The sequence below is a fragment of the Choloepus didactylus genome, chromosome 5 (genome assembly GCF_015220235.1).
Source record: "Choloepus didactylus isolate mChoDid1 chromosome 5, mChoDid1.pri, whole genome shotgun sequence".
Lineage (NCBI taxonomy): Eukaryota > Metazoa > Chordata > Mammalia > Pilosa > Megalonychidae > Choloepus > Choloepus didactylus.
This window is the reverse complement of record NC_051311.1, coordinates 15,152,074-15,178,613: the sequence shown is the minus strand read 5'-3', so window position 1 is coordinate 15,178,613 and position 26,540 is coordinate 15,152,074. Positions and strand designations below refer to the sequence as shown.

Here is a 26,540-nt window from a genome sequence, read left to right as displayed (position 1 = left end):
TTATTAATCTTCTGCCTGGATGTTCTAAGTACTATTGAAAGTGGTGTATTAATGTCCCCCACTATTAACAAAGAATCGTCAATTTCTCCTTTCAAGCCTGTCAATATTTGCTTCATATATTTTGGGTCTCTGCTGTTGGGTGCATATATATTTATAATTGTTATGTCTTCTTGTTGAATTGACCCCTTTATCAGTATATAATGACTGTCTTTGTCCCTTGTAACTGTTTTTGATTTAAAGTCCATTTTATCTGATATTAGTATGGCTAGCCAAGATCTCTTTTGGTTACTACTTGCATGATACATATACACACATACATACATATATATATACATATACATAAATATACATGTGTATATATTTGGGATTTCTAGTTTAATTCACCTAACTGTATTTTTATGCTACATTCTTTCCATGGAGTTAGGAAATTACAAAGGAAGATATATTTAACAGGCATGTGCCCTGCTGGCAGCAGGACCCCCCCCACACCTGACCAATCACCTGTATTACTCTCACTTATGCCCACCCCTCCACCCTGTTGCCTGACTCTGACCGCAGCCAACTTTTTTTAAAAGCAGCTTTATTTTTATATATTCACGTATCATACAATCCATCCAAAGTGTACATTCAATAGTTCACCATCATCACATAGTTGTGCATTTATCACCACCATCAATTTCAGAATGTTTTCATTACTCAAAAAAACCCTACAATAACCAATAAACCCAAAGCATCCCATACCTCCATACCTGTTATCCCCCACTATTATTGACCTTTAGCATTGGTGTGGTATATTTGTTAGTTGATGAAAGAAAATTAAAATATTACTGTTAACTATAGTCCATAGTTTGCATTAGGTGCAATTTTACTATATATCACTCACTCTATTGCTAACTCCTTCTAGTAGTGACATACATTTGTTCTAGTTCATGAAACATCATTTTAATATTTGTACTATTAATCACTATCATCATCCACAACAGGTTCACTGTTATACATCCTGTTTTTTGTAGCTTTATTTCTAGTAACATACTCGATTCTAAACCTACTGTTTCAACCACAATCACACCCATGATTCAGCACTGTTAATTACACTCACCATATGAGCTACCATCACCTCTGTTCACTTCCAAACATTTACAATCAAGCTTATTAAAAATTCTGCAAAATTTTAAGCATCAGCGCCACATTCTCTACCCTCATTCTATTTCCTGATAACCTATATTCTAGATTTTAACTCTACGAGTTTCCTTATTATTATTGGCTTACGTTAGTGAGATCATACAATATTTGTCCTTTTTTGTGTGACATTTCAATCAACATAGTATCAAGTTTTATCCATGTTGTGTGCTTCATTCCTTCTTACTGCTGAATAATATTCCATCATAAATATATTCCACATTTTGTTTATCCAGTCATCAGTTGATGGACACTTGTGTCACTTCCATCTTTGGGCAGTTGTGAATAATGCCACTATGAACATTGGTGCGCAAATGTCTTTTCATGTCCCTGCTTTCTTCTTCTGAGTATACCTAGTAGCAGGATTACTGGATCATATGGCAGTTCTATACTTAATTTCCTGAGGAACCACCAAACTGTCTTTTACAGTGGCTGTACCATTCTACATTCCCACTAGCAGTGAATAAGTGTTACTATTTCTCCACCTCCTTTCCAGCACTTATAGTTTTTGTTTTTTGTTTTTTTATAATGGACATTAGTAGGTATTGCATGCTGTAATTTTTCCATTCTTTCACTTTCAACCTATTCATGTCTGAATTTAAGATGAATCTCTTGCAAACAGCATATAGTTCAATCATGCTTTTTTATATATTCTGCCAATCTCGGCCTTCTGACTGGGGAATTTAACCCATTTATATTCAAATTCACTTCTGATAATGCTGAAGTGAATTTTGCTATTAGTCTTTGTAAGCCTTATACCTTTCTTGTCCTTCAATTCTTCCATTTATGCCTACTTTTATGTTTATTTGATTTTTTGTGTGTGTTGTACCATATTGAGTGCCTTCTCATTTCTATCTGGGTATATTTTTCACCTATTTTCCTTGTAGTTACCATGGGGTTAAAATTTAACATCCTATGGATGAGTAAAAAAATGGGGACAAAAGCTAAATGAAAATCGGGTGGGATGGGGGGATAACTTGGGTGTTCTTTTCTACTTTTATATTTTATTCTTATTCTGATTCTTTGTGATATAAGGAAAATGTTCAAACATAGATTGGGGTGATGAATGCCTAACTATATGAGGGTACTGTGAACAGTTGATTGCATGCCGTGGATGACTGTATAGTATGTGAATATATTTCAATAAAACTGAATTTAATTTTTTTTTTAATTTAACATCCTAAATATATAGCAATCATATTTGGTTTGATACCAATTTGACTTCAATAGTATGCACATACACTTTTTCTAAACCCCTCCATCTCCCCACCTTTTTTGTACTTGTTACCAATTATATCTTTGTACACTGTAAGTCCAAAACCATAGATTCATGATTACTTCTTATGCATTTGTATTTTAACACCTGTAAGAAGAATGAAGTGGAGTTTTATACCAAAGATTACAATAAAATAGTACTGGCATTTATAATTACCCAATGGTTACCTTAACCAGAAGTCTTTATTCCTTTATATCTGTTGTTGAAACACCCCCCTCCCCGAGAATTTTTCTTTTCAGTTATTGTTGTTTTCAACAACATTAGTTCTGTTTGGTTCCTTTTTGAAACTTCTATCTCAATATTGAGATTCCCATTTTGTTCATTGTTTTCCTGATATTCTTTAGTCTTTCTCTGTATTTTCCTTCATCTCCTTGAGCATTTTTAAGACCATTTTTTAAAAGTCTTTGTCCAACATATCCCTAGTCTGGTCTTTTTCATTGGTGTTTTCTGGATTTTTATACTTTTCCTTTGGATGGACCATCATTTCCTTTGTCTTGTACTCTTTTGTTGCACACTGTACATTTTAATATTTAAAATGTTAGCTCTGGGATTTATTCCTCGAGATGTCTGTTTCTTGAGTCTGTGATCAGCTGGTGAGATGACAAGAGACTTTTTCTTGAGTGTCAGCCCTGCTATCAGGAAGTTTCGCTCAAGGTGCAGGCAAAGTGCAGGTCCTCCGTCTTACCTGAGCTGTGTCTTGCCCACGCTTGTGCCTGCTATTTACAGGAGTTTGATCGCCCCCTCTACTTCCCAGGAGTCAGACCTTCTCCCTCTCCCTGGTGCTCCGCTGCAGGATTTAAAGCAAAAATGCCTTTGCCCCAGGTGGCCCGCCCCAATTGTTTCTTCCACTGCTTTCATTGTTTCAGGCTGCTTTTGCCTGGGGGGTGGGAGGGGAGGGTGTGGCGTCCCAGAGAGGATTTTCCCAACCAGGGAAGCAGAGGCCACCTCCAAACTGCCCTGCAGAGGGGATGTGGTAGGGGGCAGGAGAGGGGCCAGGAGCTTCTTCCACGGCTCCCCGAAGCTGTGCTTTCCTGACCCGCCCGTCATCTCCTCTGTGGCTCTGGGGAAGGGCAGTGCATTCACATCTCCTCTGCCGCCTGGGTTTGGGGAGGGCCCTCAGCGAGCCACAGTTGCTAACCAGAAGCCATGAGCAGCGATCAGCTCATGCTCACCCTGGTCCCTGGGGAATGGGCTTTCAGGTCCCCTTCTCGCCTTAGCAAGCTACGCCAGGGCCTGCCGAGAGTGAGGGATGGGCGCCGTAACCGCTGTGGGGTGAGGCAATACCCGTTATTTACCATAACTGACCATATGTACAGTGTTCTACTAGACTCAAAGTTTCAAAACAGTTGTTTCAGACAGGTCTTGCCTGTTTAATAGTTGTTCTAGTGGAGAGACTGGTTTCTGGAGCTTCCTAGTCTGCCATCGTCCCACAGTCCTCCTGATAATCTTAATTCGACAGAATTCAATACCTGTTCACGCTAAAACATGTCAGCAAAGGAGGAGCAGAAAGCAGCCTCTGCATTCGGAAAGAAGACCTTTATGAAAAACCTGCAGGTAATCACAATAATGAAATACTGAACATGTTCACTATAAAGTTCAGAACAAGGCAATGAGGCAGGTTCCCAGCACCTTTTAACATTTTACTGGATGTTTTAGCTCATGCAATAAGGAGAGTAAGGGAAATGCAAGAAATAAAGATTAGAAATAAATAAATAGAAGGGTCTTTATATGCCCATTACATGAATGTGTGCCTAAAATATAATAAACAAATCACAAAAATCTACTAGAACAAATAAATGAATTTAACAGGGTTATACAATGTAAGGTAGGTATGCCAAAAGCAATCGTATTTTTATATAGTGTTAAAAAATAAATGGAAAATGAATTTAAAATTAATATTATTTACAATGCCATAAAAATAAAATACTGAGGAGTAAATCTACTGAAAACTGTAAAATATTCCCAAGAAAAATTTAAAAATGATCTAAATAAATTTTATGTTAAACCATGTTCATGGATTGGAAGACTTATTAAGATATCTATTTTTCCCAAGTTGATCTATAACTTCAACCCAACTAAGACCCCAAGCAGGCTTTTCTGAGAAACTGACAAGTGGTTCAAAAATTAATATGTAAATGCAAAGGACCCAGAATAGCCAGAACAATTTGGAAAAGAAGGAAAATGTTGAGTGACTCACACATCCTAATTTCAAGAATTAGTTATAAAGCCCCAGTAATCCAAGGCAGTCTGGTATTGGCCTTAGCGTAGACAAACAGATCAAGGGAACAGGAACAGAGCTGCATGTGAATGATCAACTGATTCTTCCACAAAGGTGCCAAGTTATTCTTATATGGAAAAGACAGTCTTTCTACAAAGGATGCAGGAACAGCTGGATACCTATTCAGGAAGGACATGAGCATCTATCCACAACCACCAACAAACATAGAAATTAATGGTGGACCACAGACTTTTGTACAAGCTAAAACTGTTAAGCTTTGAGAAGAAAATGAATGGATTTCTTTGTTACTGTGGAATACGCAAAGATAGACTGGACAAAAACACTAACCATAAAAGGAAACAATTTGGTAAATTGGATTTATCAACTTTAAAAACCTCTGCTCATCAAAAGACACTGGTAAGAAAATACATTGAAAAGCCCCAACTGGGAGAACTTGTAATATATATATATTTGACAAAGAACTTCTAATAGGAATATGTAAAGAACTTAAAAATGACCACCCAGTAAAAAGGGGAAGGGACTTTAACAAAGCACTTCACAAAGAGACCATAAGTGAATGGCTTAGAAACACACAAGAAGTCAACAGGGAAAGAAAAATTAAAAATACGAGATGCCATGCCACCTCCGCTAGATGTCTAAAATGAAAAAGACTGGCAATACCAAGTGCTGACAATCATGTGGAGCGACTGGCCCGCAGGCGAGCTTCGCCGGGGAGTGGCTACTCTCAGAAAGGGCCCCACCCCTGGTTTAATGGTTTTGCCATCACAGTTTTGAAATTCTTAATAATTATATCTTTGAACTTGTGTTTCATACGTGAAGTTCAGTGGGGCAATGACGTATCTGCGTGAGCAGAGAAGAAGTAGCAGGTGTCAGGGCGGGCAGGCACGCACGTGGCAGGCAGCGGCCAGGGGTGTGGCCCAGGCCCCTGGTGCACACGGGTGGTAGGGGTGCCAGTGGCAGCCACGTGGGGGTCCTGCTCGTTTGTCTGTCCCGGGCCGGTTCCTGTGGCAGTGGCGTAAACATTAACTCACCAATCTGAGTGCTGAGATGGGAACTTCTTCCGGTGCTCGGACAGGAAACTCTGTCCCTGACTTGTTACAAAATAAAAGCAGTCATATGGATAGAGCATATCAAGGGCTTAGGAGAATTCTTCAAAGGACTTTGAAACCTTTGGAAACTGCTACAACATTGCAAAGCAGATATCCACAGGCTTAGAGACAGAAATTGAAGATTTTTGCATTCAACAGAACAGTATTTTTAGATGAAGCTTTGGAGGAACCAATTACTAATGAGGAAGACAATTTTAAAATTAATTTTTCCTTATTATTGAAGATATAGTTAAAGGATGGATGAACATTTTCAATTATACACAAATCATAAAGACACTTTGGGGTTTTTTTTGCACAACCTCCATAAGTTACAGGAATTGGCAGAGGAAACATTAGTATTCCATTGTATAAATTTACATTCAAAATTAAGTTCAGACTTACACAAAACTGATTTTTAAGAAGAGATATATCATTTTAGAAAGATTAGTCTATAAGAATCATCAGCTCTTGATGTATGAAATAATTTATCAGATATTTATCCAGACATCACAGCTTATAAGATACTCTTAACAGCTCCAGTAACCACTGCATCAGCAAAATGATCCTTCTCAAAATTAAAAATTATTAAAAATTATTTGTGATCTTGCATTTGCCAATCGGAACTGGCATCTCTTTCAATGATGTCAATTGAAAATGAAATTGCTAGAAGTATAAATTTTGATGACCTAAGGAATTTGCAGAAGAGGGAGCTTAGAATAATCTTATGATCGATCAAGGTCTCACATTAGTAAAGTGTTATTGTTTGTTGAATTATATAAAATTAGGACACAAAAAATATTTTTTACAATATGTAGGTTTGTGTTGTTACTCATGTATCACTTTTACCCCTACTACATTTTTATAAGTAAATAATATTTTTAAAGAAAATAGCTTTGTATTTTAGTACTTTGGACTCTATCTTTCCTCTACTTTTTTAACAAGGGGGCCCACATGTTCATTTTGTACTGGGTCCCACAAATTGTGTAGCCGGCCCTGCTCATGGGGAATGTAAAGTGGTACACACGCTTTCGAAAACAATTTGGCAATTTCTTTTAAAATTAAAGATACACCTCTCTTAAAACCCAGCACTTCTACTCCTAGGTATTTACTCAAGGAAAATGAAAAGATATATCCATGAGAATGTTCATAGCAGCTTTATTCATAATAGTCCCAAACTGGAAATACCCTAAATGTCCATCAAGAGGAGAACGGGAAAAATATATTGTGGTATATATTCATACATGGAGTACTGCTCAGAAGTAGAGAGGAATGACTCGCTGATACAGTCAACAACACACGGTGAATCTCACCGACATTATGGACAATTATGATGGGAAGAAAATGAACTGCAACCTCAGTCTCCCAAGAAACACAAAATTTAATTGGGGTGGATCACAGACCTTGATATGAAAATTAAAACTATTAGCTTTGAGAAGAAAACACAGATAGGTTTTTTATAACCTTGGAGTAGGCAGATATTTCTTAGAGAGGACACTTAAAGCGTTAACAATGAAAAAAACATCAATAAGCTGGACTTTTCAATTCTAAAAATGTCTGCTCATCAAATGATGCCATTAAGAAAATGCACAGAAAAACCACAGACTGGGAGAATAACAAAGTTGCATTTTTACATAATAATGCATGTAGGAAGTACAATCAAAATCATATTCCATTTATAGTATGAATACTGTATAAAATAAATTCCAGGCATAAACTTCTAATGAAGAAATAAAGTAAAAAAAAAAAACCAGGAAAGTTTTATGTTAGACTGGCTTGCACATACCATAATAAAGATGACAACACTTCCTAATTTAGTAAAGATATTTTAATGTAAGACTAGTTAATTTTTCTCAGGCTATTTTAAATAACATTTTTAAATGGGATTATGAAGTCAAGGAAACATGCCTTTGTTTTGAGTTTATTGGCTATCCTAAATAGTGCATTTTTATCATATGGGATTGGGGCAATCAGGAATTCTATAAGTGGTCTCTGATTTATTAGTGGACATTCAAACAAACTTTCCGAAAAAGGTTAGGAATACTGGAATAAAAATTAGGCCATGAGCAGCCCCAAATACCATAACCAGAAACATAATCTTAAAAAATGTCCTGAAGATGTAAGCTTTAGCTACAGATAAAACACACACCCCTATTACTGTTGAAATTGCACTCTGTAACACTGGATAGCCTAACAGATACAACGCCTCAACTGATTTTTGGTTTACTGAAGGCTGAGAACTAGAAATAAATGCATAGGAAATGTGTGCAGAAAAATCGAAAGAAAACCCTATACAAATGACAAGATTGATCATGGATATGGAATCCAGATCAACATTCCAGAATGCCATGAAACCCGTCACTCCCACAATCACAGAAGCAATAGCAAAAGTTACCCACAAGGAACACAGTGGATGAGGAATTAACAATAAGGAAACAACGAACATAGCTAGTGATGCAACAATGACATTTCGAACAGTGTTTTCCAATATTGCAGCATACTGATCAAAATATATGAATGCCCGGTTATACACCATTAGGGGAATTTCACAGTCTTCAGCGATGCTTCGTAACTGGTGTAGCATTATCTTCTTATTGGTTGCAGAAGCAACACCTAGGGTCTGAATGAAGGCCCGGGAAGAAACTATGTCATTTGATGAGGAAATATTAATATCATAAATAAAATTTGGAAATTCGTTTAAAAAACTGGGAATACCGCTAACAAAAGTATTCTTATCATTGAGATCTTGTTTTCTTTCTTCCATATATTGCACATATGTTCGTAACCAAAACTCTGTAAGATTATTATCTACATAGTCACTGTATTCAAAATCACTCATACATTGTTCCAATTTTTGCCTAACATCTTTATCCCAGTATTCAATATTTTCAGTAACAACAACCATAACCTTGGGACCATAATTTGAAAAATACTTCTCATCTATATTAAAATATGGTATGATGTAGGAATCATCACTTGCTAGATTTCGAAGGTCTAAACCTTCCTGCACTTGGAAACACCCATATATACTGCTTATGATATACAAAATGTATATCAGCACTACAAAAAACTTAGACTCAGTGCTTGTGAGAAAAGGGCCAAAATAGTCTCTAAAGAACAAATTCATTGGATGGATACCAGTTCCCAGTTCATTGGGGAGAGCGTTGAGTGGGAGACAGCATGACTTTTTCAGTGAGGAACATTTTTGGTCAGGAGTCTCCGGCTTTTTCAGCCAGCGTAGACAGATTACTTCTCTTTTGCCATCCAGGGCCAAGAATGCTCCAAAACAGGTGATGTTATAAAAATAACAAAAGAACAGGGTTGTTCCTGTATAGATGCAAAAGTATTGTACGGACCTGAAAGAGGTCATAATTCCTGTATAGAAGGCCAGGATGTTGGTGAGGGAGGTGATGGTGATGGACACGGCCACCTGCGAATAGACGCTGGACAGCCGCTGTCTTATGCTGTCCATGAGGCTGGTCTTCTGCCAGGCAGAAATCATGATAAACATGTCATCGACCCCAACGCCTGCAAACAAAACCAGAATCTGCATCCGTAACAATACCCATTAAAGTGAAAGAGAATGACTCAAACCACTCTCTTGGGCCATCTGTTAAGGTCTTCCTGATCATGCCCAATCTTTACTTAGATAGCACCTTTGCAGTGATCACTTCTTATGAATCTACAACAGCATCGAGTGCTCCTTTCTCTGTAATAACGCTGTGCTTGGTACATACTCCTATTGTTTGCACACAGCACAGTATGCTCTACTCCTAGTCTGCATTTAGGGTGAGCTCAGGGAAACCGGCTGACTGTGTGGAAGCAGGATTGGTAATATATACCTTTGATTCTACTAGTTTGCTTGAGAGACCATTTTCTCTCATGAACCATTTTCACACCAATGGACAAACAACATCCTGGCCAACATTCTGTGGCTTAAAATGCAAGCTGGCCTTATATGTTGCACAGTTAGCATGTGGCTACCTATGTGCTATGATTCGAGAGGCTCTGCATAATTCACATACACACACGCATATATGTGCACAAATATGGTTTTCCTGCTCATCTCTTTTTAATACCTAGAATGCTATTATTCAGTTCATTTGCCCCAAGTAAAGGCATTATCTCGTTAAAATGCAAATATTACTAAGATCCGAAAACATGTACCAAGGTAAATCTTACGAATTTTTAACATATCAATGCCTATTAGGTAATTAGATTCTTTCCACAATGATGTTTCACGATGGGCTTAGAATAGAGAAGATGGGAGAATATTTGAGGACACATGTCATTGAAGACTGAGGAAGGAGGACTACAAAGAAGAGACAATGTGAGCCTGTCACTTCCCTCAAACCTTCTACTAGAGTTGACACTATTTTCACTCATCTACGCCTTTGTTTCTGCGTATACTGATACAAAATCAGCACTTGGAACTGAAATGCTGATCTTAATTTCAACTTTCTGGAATCTTCTCCATGGATTACATACTAAAGTTGGAAGGATACTGGGAATTGCAACATTGCCCCTAGTTCAAGGCAGAAGGATCCCAACTGGCACGAGTCTGTCCTAAACTGTGTCCTGGCTACCCTAGTGCTGCCAGCTTTCAGGATTCCAATTGTGTGCAACTGGATAAAAGGGAAGATTCAGAAGCACTGAGGACAAAGAGTGAACTCACTGATACATGTCAGGTATACAAAAACCTAATTTTATTATTTATAGAACCTTGTTCAGAAATTGTCCTTACACATTTCTTGCTTGAATTGCTGAAATCACATGCATGCACGCACACACACTGTCTTTCTCTCATCTATACACAGACTATAAAAGAATGGCTCTTATATCCTTGATTATATACACCTTAACAAAGGTGAGTTATGGCTGTGGTGTACACTGAGTGACTGAGTGTGTTCATGCTCAGAAGGTGTGTCCCAAAGAGCTCGAATAAACAAACTCAGGACATTAGCTCCCCCAGGAAACCAAATATTATTTCATTCCAAGGGGCTTACTTTCCAGAATATAAACACCGCTGTTTATTTTTACTGTAAAAGAAATTCTGAAAATATACAGAAAAATTTAAAACAACTCTAATTCCACCATTTGGGGATAATGCTGCCAACATTGGGTATATCTATCCAGGATTTGTTTTATACAAATATACAAATATAACCATCTCTCTCCCTATATTTCAAACACTCTGTTTCATAACCTGCAGTTATCATTAACATGATATGTCTACCTCTTTTTAAAGACTGACTACAGCCTTTTTTTTTTAATCTTCATTTTATTGAGATATATTCACATACCACGCAGTCATACAAAACAAATCGTACTTTCGATTGTTTACAGTACCATTACATAGTTGTACATTCATCACCTAAATCACTCCCTGACACCTTCATTAGCACACACACAAAAATAACAAGAATAATAATTAGAGTGAAAAAGAGCAATTGAAGTAAAGAAGAACACTGGGTACCTTTGTCTGTTTGTTTCCTTCCCCTGTTTTTCTACTCATCCATCCATAAACTAGACAAAGTGGAGTGTGGTCCTTATGGCTTTCCCAATCCCATTGTCACCCCTCATAAGCTACATTTTTATACAACTGTCTTCGAGATTCATGTGTTCTGGGTTGTAGCCTGATAGTTTCAGGTATCCACCACCATCTACCCCAATTCTTTAGAACCTGAAAAGGGTTGTCTAAAGTATGCATAAGAGTGCCCACCAGAGTGACCTCTCGGCTCGTTTTGGAATCTCTCTGCCACTGAAGCTTATTTCATTTCCTTTCACATCCCCCTTTTGGTCAAGAAGATGTTCTCCGTCCCACGATGACGGGTCTACATTCCTCCCCGGGAGTCATATTTCACGTTGCCAGGGAGATTCACTCCCCTGGGTGTCTGATCCCACGTAGGGGGGAGGGCAGTGATTTCACCTTTCAAGTTGGCTTAGCCAGAGAGAGAGGGCCACATCTGAGCAACAAAGAGGCATTTGGGAGGAGGCTCTTAGGCACAACCACAGGGAGGCCTAGCCTCTCCTTTGCAGCAACTGTCCTCCCAAGGGCAAAACCCACGGTAGAGAGCTCAACCCATCAAACCACCAGTCCCCCATGTCTGCGGTCATGCTAGCAACCATGGAGGTGGGGTAGGCGAATACCCCTGCATTCTCCACAGGCTCCTCAAGGGGGCACTACATCTTTTTTTTTCCTTGTTTTTCTTTGTTTTTTTTTTTTTAACTTTCCCTTCTTTTTTAAATCAACTGTATGAAAAAAAAATTAAAAAGAAAACAAACATACAATAAAAGAACATTTCAAAGAGACCATAACAAGGGAGTAAGAAAAAGACAACTAACCTAAGATAACTGCTTTACTTCCAACATGTTCCTACTTTACCCCAAGAAAGTTACATAATATAGCAACATTTCTGTGAACTTGTTCCTACTATATCCATCAGAAATTAACAGACCACAGTCATTGCTGGGCATCCCCAGAACGTTAAATAGCTTAGCTGTTCTTCTTGGATTATTGTTCCCCCTTCCTTAATTGCTCTCTACTGCTAGTTCCCCTACATTCTACATTATAAACCATTTGTTTTACATTTTTCAAAGTTCACATTAGTGGTAGCATATAATATTTCTCTTTTTGTGCCTGGCTTATTTCGCTCAGCATTATGTCTTCAAGGTTCATACATGTTGTCATATGTTTCACGGGATCGTTCCTTCTTACTGCCGCGTAGTATTCCATCGTGTGTATATACCACATTTTATTTATCCACTCATCTGTTGAAGGACATTTGGGTTGTTTCCATCTGTTGGCAAGACTACAGCCTTTTAATATGCTATGTGTGATTTGCCCAATCTCATACTGATATGGGATTAGGTTGTTTTCAATGATTTCCTATTCAAAATCACACCGAAATGAACATACTTGATCTACACTTTGAATGCCCGTCTAGTTATCAGACAATTCCCAAGAAGTGGAATTGGTGGGTCAATGGTATTTACTTTTTAAGTTTTGTGACTTACGTTGCAAAATTACACTCAAAAAAGCATGTACCAATTTATACCTCCTCCCAGCCAAATATGAGAGTGTCTACTTGCTCACAACTCTCCCAAACCTTCAATCTGGCTAATATTTATTAATCAAATAAGAAGGCAAGGTGTCTCACTGTTGGTTTAATTTGCAGTCCTCAATTATTTGGGATGTCGAATATTTATTTTTCTTTTATTTTCAGTGACTCGTAGTTTGTTTTGCATGTATGAATTGCTTGACCATGTCCTCTGTCCATTTTTTTTATTGGGATACCAAATTTTTTCAACTATAAATAAAGACATGCATAAAAAATTCAACTTCTTTGTCCTATGTCTTGACACCTCATTTTGGCTCTCTGTACATACATATAAAAATATAATTGTTTTCCTCAGTCTAACATAAGCACATTCTCTTACCTACTCCACACCCCCACATACACAATGTGTAGCCTCACAATTTTGTTTTACTCACCTAAAATAAGAAATGGTGAATTTGCAACTATGATCACAAATGGCACTCCAAAGTATAACATTAGGCCAAAGCCGCTCACCACTGCCAAAGCCGTAGAAACCACTCCAAAGGCTGCAACACACATTTTGTTTCGTATACAGTCAAGCCTGTAAATTTGGAGGGAAAAATCATGCAATTTGTGGTGGGTAGCTTTCATATTTAAACTCTGCCAATTCATACCATTCTTGACTTGGAGGCCTATTCAGAAAACTCTAGAGCAAAATTTCCCACACTTGGCTGCTGGAGACCTTTAATTCCCAGGCCTTTTCCCAGACCAACTGGAAAAAAAAGGGGGAGATGAGTGGAGGACAGGGAAGTTTGGAATCTATACTTTAAGCTCTCCAGGGTGATTCTTAGGCAGCCAGCCCAGTACATGTTCATTGACTGGCATTTTGGAACCACAGAAGATAAACTAAAATACTCTGATCCTCAAACAATACAGAAATACAACAGCCAAGGGAGGACAAGCTCTACTAGAGAAAGAACCCCACAGTAATCCTCTACCCATCCCCCTACTCCAACCTAACACAAAAACAATCCTAAAGAGTGCTTCTATTTCAAAGCTATCTGAAAGTATTTTGTGGTTAACAAAAAGTGTGAAAGTCTTCTAAAACATTTCCAGGATTTCCTTCTACTGGTGAAGGGAGATCTGTGGAAAAGTTAACTGCTAGCTGCAAAAGAATTTTAAATATCCCCTATTTTGCGTGATCTGACCTAAGTCCGTTTTCCTTGTGGGACCAATGGAAATGAGAACATATATATAACATTTTTAAGCATGGGTTCAGACTCTTAATTCCCCAACAACTACAATGTTACATTTCAAAATACTGACAACAACCTTTTATATTTTGCTTGTTTAGAAATTGCTCCGAAAACAAATGATTGAAATCCTCTGCAGATATTTTTTACTAGGGGAAAGAAACTAAGTTGGAATTGAAGTCTAGTAGAGATGACCAAGGAACTGGAGCCACTGATTCCAAATGGGAACACGACTAAAGACCATTGTCAGGCAAGACCACATTTAAATAGCTAAACTTTCCGAATAGTAATAAAATTTAACATTGTGGCTATATGTCACTTTTTCTCAACCTGTTAAATTCATGGCCCCAAACCAACACACACACACACACACACACACACACACACACACACAGCCAAATTCCAGGGCAAAAATAGTTTGCTATGGTAAAGTTTGATTATAATGAATACTTTTTGAAAATAACACTATTCATTTATAGGAGTTTAAGAAAAAAAAAGATGAACTTTGAAATCAGGAAGATTAATGAGGATAAAAGTGATGTTGGCATATTTATTTCCATTCCCTCTTTCAAGTTTTTGGATTCATTTGGTGAATTTTCATGGGGGTAAAGGGAGTGGGTTATGTTATTAGCTATGGTGATGTGACTTTGACTAGTTGCGGTGTTGACTTTCTCTAAAGGGTCTATCCTTTAACTTCAGTAGGCAATGGAAGGAAAATCAAGATTTGAAAGCAGAACACATTAGGAGTCTGAATAAGTTTGCAGATATTTCCAGCTCCCAAGAAGGACCTGTGCTTAAACACTTCATCAGAACCGCCTAAGGAGAGTCTTAAAAATTTAGATATTTCCTGGAACCAAGTTCTGCAGGTTTTAACTCAAGAGGCTTGTAGTGACACTGCAGAATCTGTTTAAAATTTTCCTCAGATGATTCCAATGCTCAGGTAAATTTAGGCGTCACTGGCAGCAAAATCACGAATTTCCTGAATTTTCTTTTCACTAAGCAGCTAAGGGCTAAATGAGAAATCACTGCACTTAGGAAACTATGTATATGCTTGGTAAGGGCTCTATCTTTCTGGGAAGGTGTCTATCACAAATAAAGAAAAGTTTTGTGTATTCGAGAAGGGAAAAGTTTCCCAGATTTCAGCAGAAATTGATCTATCATTTGTTATAAGTGTAGCCAATTTCTAGAATATCAAATAATTTTGAAATATTCTGGGAACTCAATTTAGCACTTCTTGCTATAAAATGAGGTTCAATTTGGAGCATAAACTTTTGAAAAGGTCTTATTTTTATTCAAATGACTTCACCTCAAGACAATAAAGAGAGGACCCTAAAATATATTCTAATAAAGATTCTGTATAAAGTAAATGCATGTATGCAAAGAAGCATATGTTTGTTCTAGAGAGTCTAATGGGCCCAGCCAGAAGAGAGGTTAAGGGAGCCTCAGTGACAACAGAAAAGGGGGAGTCAGAGGTTTCCATGGGATGCTACAGAAGCACCCACAGGAGAATCAGTTTTCTATTCAAGCCCAGAGAAGGCATGTATTAGACCATTGCAACTGCATCCGGGACTTAAGACTTTTCCGGCCTACCAGACTCATCTACCAAGACTCTGCTCCTTGGGCCAGCTCCAACCCAGAACAAGTTTACCAAGATGGAGAGGAGAAGTGACACAAGATGCTCAGCAAGTCCCACTTCCCTACTAAGGGCTTCTCCCAGGAAACATGCTCCATGGAAGAGGGGAAAACCTTAGCCTCAAATCAAGTCGACACCTTTGTTTATGACGTGGACATTTAAATTCGTACTGGAGGACGTTGTCTCACCTAAGACTGATCACAAAAGTCACAGGCCCTGCCTGGGTTTCCATGGGGCAGAGAAGAACTTGCTCTTTCCACAGAATTTAAAGGGGATAAAGGGAGACAAAAATAAATTTGCTTTATGTTTAAACCTCACGTATCTTGCTCATTCAACGAGGCTCGTTGCATAAGCATAAAAGTCATCACAAGACAAAAATCATTTCTAACTGCCTTCAGGACTAGATTACCTGCATCACTGTCTGTAACCATTTGTCGAGATAAGCAAGAATTGTCTATACATTTGTAAGAACCAAGTATCTCATAGAAAAGTTTTGTCATACCACCTCCTACACCTTAAAGATTCCATACAGATTTTTAAAATGCCTTCTTACTAACTTTAACAAGCCTGAGCTTTGTTTTCTTTCTTCTCTTTTTCTTGTTTTGTGGTCTTCCTTTCCAGAATAAAGAAATTATGAGATAATTTATTGACCATGGAGAGCTACTCACTGTGATCAAGTCCCTTTGCCTCCTGGGGACTCACCTTTTGCTTCCCTAAATCTAGAAAGTTAAATCACATCATTTGTTCCTAAACCCACCTATATGTGAGAATGGATCTGAGGCATTTTTTGAAATACAGATTCTCAGATTAAGCCCTCAGTTATTTGGATTCAGATGGGCAGGGTCTGAGAATATGCATTTTTAGGGCTCTCCAGGTGCTGCTAATGCAAAAATCACTAGAATAAAATAATCTCTGGGGTTCCTTCTACATCTTAATTCTAAAATTTATTTTTTGTTGTCTTCTAGCTTGATGGTCACAGGAGTTCAAACTAACCCTGCTGCCTAGATAACAACTTTCAAGTGGTCATCAAGGAACACTCCCACATCAGATCAATGGAGACACCCAAGTCAATTAAGTTAGTGCTTGATTTCTTATGTAATTGCAAGTACTATTTTAGATTTGTAATAGGAATGGGGACTTGCTTCTTAGTTGTATCAATTTACCTGCCTTCCAAATGGAACAATTCATCATAATTGATATCCTACACAAGGTTAAAAACAGTGCATCAAATCCAATGGAGCTGGCCACAGTTTCTTTTTACCATTCCGCTTGATTGTATGCTATTGTTGTTGGGCAAAATAAAAAATGTCATCAGGTTTAAAAAGTCAAAGCTTAAAAACTTGAGAAAAGTGTTTTACCTGTAGCATGAAATGATTGCAAATAATATGATTAGAAGGTATGCCAAGTGAAACAAAGGGATCACTGTCATAGAAGTTGCCTCAAATTCCAGTTGTCTGGAAAGTGATGTAAAGTGGGCCACCTGCCACAAAAATATACTCAGGTAAATAACTTTTAATTCCATTGTTTGCATGTGAGTTACAAACACTAATGAAACGCTATAGCTTATTGACTGAAACAACATGCTAAAATTAAGTAAAAGATCAAAACACACAGATTATGACTTAAAGAAGATAATGTAGATCTGGGTCGTCCCACAAAGCCATAGCATGCTTTGCACAGCTTATTTCAAAATCCCAATGGTTTAAAACTTCTGAATCCAAAATATGAATTTTATGCAGAACCATGAAATCTTGACCTCATTAGATTGTTTGTATCTTTTCCTTTTCTAATTGCATTATGGTCATTTCAGGAAGGCTTTCCCCAGGAGGTGGGTTGTGTCAGCTTCATGGAGCTCATTTAGAAGGATCAGTAGGGTGGCTTAGCTTGCCAGCAACACTGAACTAAGAGGTGCCTGGCACTCTGCTAAGGTGCTTTATATGCCACTAACTTGAGAAATGCTGAGCCACTTATCTTTTTTAAACAACACAATGGCACTTTTACTTAAACGTTTGTTTTGTTTTGTTTTGTTTTAATGCCAGTGAGTTCCAAACAAGTTTTAGGGGCTGCCAAAGTCCAATGAACACTTTAAGTAAAAGCAGGAATTCCAAAGAAATTGGACTGGAAAAACCAAACCCCGAACTAATGAACAGACCTCCACTCTGGAGGGCGGAGCATCCGCGTTATCGACCAGAACGTTACCAAAGATCTCAGATTGGTGGCACCTCTGGAGTGTAAACTAATAGAGCTGGATTCAGCACCAAAGCCAGTGGCGGCCAGCTGTAAGCCCGGGAAACCATCAGACTGCCAGGGAGGCCAGTGCTACGGCCCGGCAACAAATCGTCAGCGCTCCCACCTTCTCCCGGCCTCCCCGGAAACCCCAGCCACCGGGTACCTCGATCTTCTTCAAGGCCAGCGCCTTCTCCATGTCGCTAAATTGCTTCAGGAAATGGATCAGCCACGTCTTGCTGCTCTCGTTGTCCTCCTGCAGCTCAGTCTTGAGGAAGTACTGCAGCCGCATGGCTTTGGCCTCCAGGAGAAGCTTGCCGTTTCCGTTCCTCTCGCGGAGGACGGTGCCCCCGACCAGGCCGGTCAGGTAGATGGACTGGCGGGAGAGGTTATAGATGGGGAAGGTGATGGTTCTCAAGTCGAAGTTTTCGTCGCGCTGCCAGGCGGCCAGCAGCGGGTTGGAGGGCACGCACACGTCCCAGGACTTGGCGCACACCTCCTTGTAGTGCACCTCGGTACCATCTTCCGTCGTCACAAACAGAGTCTGCACAGCGTGGTCCAGTTTACTAACTTCAGAAAAGATGTCCCGTTCCAGCAGCGAGTTGGTGTGGGAGACCACCAGGATTGAAGCGAAATTGACCTCGGTGCTCTTCCTGGAGGCGGAGAAGCGAAAGGAGTCGTTGGTGGTGAAGTGTCCCTGCACGAAGCGCCGCTCAGCCTTAGCCGGGCTCCCTATCGGCGTGTAGTTCTCCTCGAGGTCCTCTTCTTCGTCCGTGGGCAGGTTCACCAGGCCGGTGCCGAGCACCGCCGTGAGCACTATGGGCGCCAGCAGGAAGATCCAGGGGTGCGAGCCCACCTGCCACCCCAGCCGTCGGAAGGCGCGGGTGAGCGGCGCCTCCAGGCAGTCGGTGCGGCAGCGGGACTCGGCGCCGGCCTCGGACGGCGGCGCTGTCGACTCCGACTCCGACGCCCACACCGACGACTGCCACCACGACGCCGCCCGCGACAACTCCGACCCGCGCCTGCTGCCGGACCCCTGACCCGAGGCCCGGTGGGGCGACCCCGCGGGGCGCGGCCCGGGCGCAGGCCTCGCCTCCGGCGCCCCCTCGGGGCCCTCAAGCTGGTCCCACTCCCCTTCAGAGCCCGCCTCCGGCGGCCACTTCCTCTCAGGGCCCGCCCCCGGCTGCCTCTCGGGGCCCGCCTCGGGGTCCCAGTCCCCCTCAGAGCCCGCCGCGGGCGGCCACCCCCGCAGCAGCTCGGCCGCCGGCGCAACCTCGGGCCCCTCCTCGGGCTCCCACTCGCCTTCTGGCGCCGCCCGGGGCTGGGACCCTGCCCTTGGCCGGGGCAGCTGCTCGGGCTCCGGCGCGACCCGTGAGGAGCTGAGGCTCATTTCCGGGGGGGAGAGGCGTCGCCTTCACACCGGACGGCGGGCCGAGGTGTCGCCACTGGACCGGGCGCGCGTCCCCACCCACCCGACGGTTTCCTGGAGGACGTCCGAGGCGTCTGTTTGAGCGCGGGCCGCTGGCTCCGTTCCCGAGCACGTGGTTGGCCCGGAACGGGCCGGGCCCGACGGGGTCAGTTAAAGGGAGAAACACGCCTCTGCCTTCGAAGGAGGGGGCCAGATGTCACCTGTGTGTCCCGCCCAGTTACCCATCGGGGGTTCAGCCGCTAGCATGGTTCGCAGGTAAGGCCGTTTGATGTAGTTGTTATTCTCTGGTGACGAAAGCAACGTGTACATACATTTTCCTTTAAAATGTTAAAACAGAGGTACATTTATTGAGTGAAAAGTGAAAAAAGCAAACGAAACCTTTCTTCTAGCCCCTTCCTTCTCCCAAAGGAAATGTTAGAAAGCGGGGTTCACCCTTTCAAACCCTCTTCGATGCATTTACAGGCATATCAAAAGTATATGCAAGTATATCTTGCCTAAATATCGCACTATTGTGCTAATCAGATTACATTTTTCACCTGATAGGCCGTAGGATCTTAATAGTCAGTGCATGTAGATTTATCTTATCCTTTCCAATTATTCCATAATTTTCTAATGTATGTAGGAAATTTAAATAGGCAGAACCCTATTGATGGACCCACAGGTTGTTTAGAGTCTTGAGGTTATAAACAATGCTCAATTAATGAATGCCTTTTATTTAGCTCACATACAGGAACTATATTTATGGATAATTATTTAGTAGTGGATATACTGGGCCAAAGGATATGTTTTTTAAAATTTTTGTAACTATTAAAATAATATCCCAGAAGTTGGATCAGTTTACACCCCCACAAGCAATGCACGAGTTTGTTTCCCCAAAGCCTATTATCTACCGCACAATCTCAACAAAGTGTTCAATCTGTGCCGTCAGTATCTAATGGTAGTTTTATTTTTAATTTCTTTTATGTGATAGCAATTATTTTAAATTCATAGATCCATTATATTTCCTCTTTTTTTGTGAACTGCTATCTTTTATCTTTTATCTTTTGCCCATTTTTCCAATTGTACTGTTGGGGTTTTCTTCTTGAGTCATAGGAACCACTCATATATTAAAGAAATGATCACTTTTCCTGTGATTTGAGTTGCAAATGTACCACCTGCACCCCCACCCACATTTTGCTCATTGTCTTGGATTATTTTTATGGTTGATTTAACCAACCCTTTTCTTTTATGAGTTCTGGCCTTTGGGTCATAAGAGACAGGCTTTTCCCTTTTTGTGATTGTAATTGTTTACTATTTTAATGGGTTTGTTTCTGTTTAAATATCTATCCTTCTGGAGTTTATTTTCATGTGAGATGTAAGGTTAGGAATCAGTGGTGGAGAATGCTAGTTGTCAGCCAAAAACTGCCACCCCTGCCATGATATGGAATTGTAATTGAAAAATGGTTGACCAACCAAGGACTGACTACATTTCCCAGTCCTTTTTATTTCCAAGTGTGGCCATGTGACCAGCAGTAAACTACAGAACATAAGTGGAAGTGATGTGTGTCTGTTCCAGGCCAGGACCTTTAAGAAATTCTCTGTCCCATCCCACCATCTAGACATGGGTAACTGTGGAGCCCATTTGAAATGTGACACCATAAGGTGGCAGGAACCTGGGTCCTTGAGACACCATGGGCAAGATCATCTACAGTGACTTTATGTGATGGGAAATACACTTCTATTGAGAAAGCCATAAAAATGTTGGGGCTTACTTATTAAAGGGACTAGTATGGCTTTCTTAATAAAGAATCCAACAAAGAGACTCCTGTCCCTAACCAACTTGTGTCTGAGCACACTTATTTTATTCAGTGAGTACTCTGCCCGCTGACATTGAAGGGGAGATGTTAGTTACAGAGCTTCTGTAAGGGATCTGGAAAAGAGCATCTGAAGGTCAATCACTGATTGACCTTCAGTGTTAACCGTGTTAAAGTGGGAATTCTGTTCACTGCACTTGTGTCATATACATCCCTAGATCATACCTTGGCAGAATCTGATAATGAAAAATAGAGGTCTATCAAACCAATCCAGGCTTATTTTAATTCAACTATTAGTAATAATACTTCATTTAAAATTGGCCATCCTGGATATATGTTGTACCAGGACAACAGGAGAAAACCGGCACTATTCCTTGCTGCTGGAGACAGAGTTCACAATTGCATAGGAAACTTATCAGTGATCTATAGTAAGCAGAGTAGCCCTTCACTTGTACATATGAATGGGCAACCAAAGATTGCTGTCTTGGTTTCCTAGGGCTACCATGATGAAGTACCACAAAGTGTGTGGTTCAAAACAACACATTTATTGTCTCATGGTTCTGGAGATCAGAGCCTGAAATCTGGGTGTCCACAGGGCCAGGTTCCATCTGAAACCTATAGGGGTGATTCATCCCTTGTCTCTTCTAGCTTTGGTGTTTGCTGGCAATCCTCAGTATTCCTTGGCATGTAGGTCTCTCCTCTACTCTGTGTGTAATCTCTGCCTCCTCTATCTTCACATGAACTCTTGTCTGTCTGTGTCTCTCCTCCCCTTCTTATAAGGTGTGCTGGTTTGAATGTATTATGTCCCCCAAACGCCATTATCTTTGATGTAATCTTGTGTGGGCTGACCTACCGGTGTTGATTAGATTGTAATTCTTTGAGTGTTTCCATGGAATTTGCCCCACCCAACTGTGGGTGATAACTCTGATGAGATATTTCCATGGAGGTGTGGCCCTGCCCATTCAGGGTGGGCCTTGATCAGTGGAGCCATATAAATGAGCTGACAGGCAGAGGGAACTCAGTGCAGCTGTGACTGACATTTTGAAGACGAGCTACAGCCAGGAGGGACACTTTGAAGAATGCACAGAAGCTGAGAAAGTAGATGCAGATGAGAGACATTTTGAAGATGGCTGTTGAAAGCAGACTCTTGCTCCAGAGAAGCTAAGAGAGGACAGATACCCCAAGTGCAACTAAGAGTGACATTTTTGAGGAAATGCTGCCTACAGAGGAATGTCCTGAGAGAAAGCCATTTTGAAACCAAAACTTTGGAGCAGACGCCAGCCACGTGCCTTCCCAGCTAACAGAGGTGTTCCGGATGCCACTGGCCATCTTCCAGTGAAGGTACCTGATCGCTGATGTGTTACCTTGGACACGTTATGACCTTAACGCTGTAACTGTGTAGCCAAATAAACCCCCTTTTATAAAAGCCAATCCATCTCTGGTATTTTGCATTCTGGCAGCATTAGCAAACTAGAACATAAGGACACCAGGCATATTGGATTAAGGGCATATCCTATTCATTTTAAAGACCTGTGGCCTTATACCAGGGGGGCTGGGCATTGGGGAAAAGGAAATAATCGGACTTTTGGGGGATTACTGCACACTGGATCTGAACTGAAATTAATACCAGGAGATCCAAAATATTACTGTGGTTCACCAGTCAGAGTAGGGCCTTATTGAGATTAGTGATGAATAAGTTTTACATCAGGTCCGTCACCAGACAGAGAATCTCCAAGCCCATCCTGTGGTTATTTCCTCAGTTCCATATTCATAATTGGAATAGATATACTTAGCAACTGGCAGAATCTCCATATTGGTTCCGTGATCTGTGGAATGAGGGCTATAATGGTAGAAAAGGCCAAGTGGAAGCCTTTAGAACTGTCTTTTCCTAGGAAAATAGTAAAACAAAAGCAATATTAACATTCCTGGAGATATTTCAGAGATTAGTTCCACTATCAAGAACTTGAAAGATGAAGAGCTGATGTTTTCTACCATATCCCTATTCAACTTGCCCACTTGGCCTGTGCAGAAAACAGATGGATCTTGGAGGATGACAGTGGATTATCATAAAGTTAACCAGGGGGTAACTCCAGTTGCAGATGCTGTTCCAGATGCAGTACCATTGCTTGAGCAAAATAACACATCCCTGGTACCTGGTATCTAGAGATTGATTTGACAAATGCTTTCTCTCAATACCTGTTACTAAAGACCATGAAAAGCCATTCCCTTCAGATGACAAGGCCAGAAATTTACCTTTCCTGGGTACCTCAAAGGTATATCAGCTCTCCAGCCCTATGTCAGTTTAGTCCACAGAGACCTTTCCTTTCCACTGGACATGACACTGGTCCATTACATTGATGATACGCTAATTGGACCAAATGAGCAAGAACTACTCTAGACTTATTGGTAAGTCTACATTGTCTTTTTCTTATTCACTTCTCTGGGATCTTTTTTCCATTATTATGGATGTGTGTGTATGTATATATGTATATATATTTTCTTCTTCAATTTTTCAATCACTGTCTTATTTTGATTTTGGTATTTTTGTTAAGATTCAGAAGTCTTTCCAGTATTTATTGGTCAAGTTATCAGTCATTTCTGAATTTTGTGTTGGTGTCCTGATTTACACCTTTCCAACTATACTATTTTTAAAAATTTATCTACTTCTCCATAATTTTTATTTCTTCCAGCTCTAAGTCTTTGATCTATCCAGAATATATTAATTACTGAGATCTGGTTCCCCTCTTCTAGACCATTTTCCAAAGATTATACAGTTTTTTTTCCCTAACACCTTCATCTCTTTTCCTCACTAATTTGAAATGCCACCTTTGTAAACAAATATATATATATATTTTTCCAAGTGTATTTGGTTTAATTTCTAGATTTACATTTTGTTCTTGTAATCTCTCTATTTCCTCTTAATGCATATTGTTTCTGAAAATTAATAATTATACTTTCAAAAGATATTTAAATATCCAGCAGAATTTTTCAAAAAGTTTTTGGCTATACTTGAATGTTTAGTTTTATAAATGAACTTTAATCAACTTGTCATCTTCCATTTCACCCCAAATCCTTTTGGTACTTTAGCTGATTTAATGTTTCATTAGTTGCTGAAATTCAGGGATTTTAAAGAAAAGATTAAAGATTTCCATGCAAGAGCAAGATATGTCTTTTTATTTCTTCAGATCTTTTATGTCTTTCAGGTTAATTTTAAAGATTTCTCCAAAGAGGGACACCACTTTTCTTAGTAAATTTACTTCTGTTTATTAAGTTTATTTCTTATTAAGTTTATTTTATTTGGGGGGATCTTTTGCTGTATTTTATAACGGCTGTTGTTTTTGTACCTGGAGAGTATTGATTTACACATTGTAATTTTGTCATGTTACTGAATTCTCTTATTATTTCTAACAGTTTTTCCATTCTTTGAATTTTTCCAGTTCTTCACTCATATCTACCAATAATGATAATTTTTTTCTCTTCCTCTCATCATTTTTGAATTTCATTGACTATAGTTAAGGTCAGTGTTAAATAGTAATAATTGACGGTATACTTTTCTTGCTCCTGACTGCAATGAGAATACTTTAATAATTCATAAGTAAGGATAATGCTATTTGAGGTTTATTCTTTTCATTGAGACAAAATTCCCATAATATAAAATTAATCATTTTAAAGTCTACAATTCAGTGGCATTTAGTACATTCACAATGTTTCCCTCTAGTATTGGGAACAAGACAAGGATACCCTCTGTCACAACTCTTATTCAACATCATGCTAAAAGTCTAGCTAGAGCAGTTAGGCAAGAAAAAGAATAAAAGGCATACAAATCAGAAAGGAAGAAATAAAACTCACTGTTAATGGAAGAAGATGGTGGCATAGGGAGGAGTGGAAGCTAGTTTGTCCCCCTGGAACAACTAATAAACAACCAGGAACAACTAGTAAATAATATGGAATAACTGCAGGGGACAAACGTGACTGTCCACTCATCATACACCAACCTGAATTGGGAGGAATGCCTGAGATAGCAGCATAAAATCTGTAAGTAAAAACTGCAGATCCAAGCTGGGAGCCCATTACCCTCATGGCCCAAACTGCAAAGCCTTGAGGTGCTAGAGAGCAGCACTCTCTGAACAAGTGAATACAGCTCAGCTGAGCTCCAGCTGGGGTTTTAATTAACAAACGTGGACTACTCAATACAAGCTATGAATTCCCAACAAGCAGACAGAGGCTTTTGGTGATGACTGACCTTGGAGAGCTGGAGGGTGGCTGCAGACTGGCCCTGAAGGCAGATTTCTGTCCCTATTTCGGCTCAGTGGAGAAAGCCTCAGCCATTTCAGTTCCCAGTGCTCTGACCCAGACAAGGGTGGAGATAGCACAGGCAGAGAGACTATTCAAATGTAAATGACTTCTCCCAAGGGGGTGTATTTTCCCTGAGAGGAAGAAGGCAGTGCCATGCTCTGCTACCCACCTTCCATTCAGAAGCAGATCCCAGAGCCTGGGGGAAAACAGCCTCCAGCCACACCTCCTTACACCAGTCTGGACTACAGGCTAACAGGCACCACCTGCTGGGCAGAAAAGCACAGTGACTTGAGGCCTCACAGGGTGTACCAATCTTCTAAGATGCACCCTCAGGGAGATGTGCCACCTTCTGAGACCTGAGCCTGTTCTGATCTGGGAAAACCTGATTGGGGTAACCAAGGAAATCAGATGCCTAGACAACAGAAAACTACAACTTACACTAAGAAAAATGAAGTTATGGCCCAATCAAAGGAACAAACTTACACTTCAACTGAGATACAGGAATTTAAACAACTAATACTAAATCAATTCAAAAAGTTTAGGGAAGATATGGCAAAAAAGATGAACTATATAATGAAAACACTGGGCGTACATAAGGTAGAAATTGAAAGTTCGACAAAATGGCTGACAGAATCAAGAGGCAGAAGAAAACACTCAGGAACTGGAGAACAAGACACCTGAAGCCTACACACAAAAGAACAGATAGAGAAAAGAATGGAAAGGTATGAGCAACATCACTGGGAACTTAAGGACAAAACAAAAATCAGGAATGTACGTGTCATTGGTGTCCCAGAAGGAAAACAGAAGGGAAAAGGGACAGAAGCAATAATAGAGGAAATAATCAATGAAAATTTCCCATCTCTTATGAAAGACATAAAATTACAGATCCAAGAAGCACAGCATATTCCAAACAGAATAGATCTTAATAGACCTACGCTAAGACATTAATAATCAGATTATCAAACGTCAAAAGATAAAGAGAGAATCCTGAAAGCAGCAAGAGAAAAGTGATCCATGACATACAAAGGAAGCTTGATAAGACTATGTGAGGATTTCTCAATAGAAACCATGGAGGCAAGAAGGAAGTGAGG

The 26,540-nt window shown here is 40.0% G+C and overlaps 1 protein-coding gene across 1 annotated transcript; it reads right to left on the bottom strand.

Moving 5' to 3' along the window:
* Window positions 1–7,790: 7,790 nt before the first annotated feature.
* On the bottom strand, window positions 7,791–19,321 carry PTCHD3 (patched domain containing 3). The gene is made up of 4 exons (XM_037837693.1): window positions 18,098–19,321; window positions 17,064–17,185; window positions 13,275–13,420; window positions 7,791–9,307 (listed from the first exon to the last, which is right to left on the bottom strand). Exons 1-4 carry the CDS (start codon window positions 19,319–19,321, stop codon window positions 7,791–7,793), a joined length of 3,009 nt encoding a protein of 1,002 aa, XP_037693621.1.
* Window positions 19,322–26,540: the final 7,219 nt, after the last annotated feature.

What these genes read in the sequence shown, in the direction of transcription:
- PTCHD3 (XM_037837693.1), bottom strand. Translation starts at nt 19,321, where the DNA reads ATGAGCCTCAGCTCCTCACGGGTCGCGCCGGAGCCCGAGCAGCTGCCC. An exon ending in TGGCCTTGAAGAAGATCGAG is followed by an intron (nt 17,186 to 18,097) that starts GTACCCGGTGGC and finishes TTTTTGTGGCAG; the next exon opens with GTGGCCCACTTTACATCACT. An exon ending in TTCACCATTTCTTATTTTAG is followed by an intron (nt 9,308 to 13,274) that starts GTGAGTAAAACA and finishes TTTTGTTTGCAG; the next exon opens with GCGTTGGGGTCGATGACATG.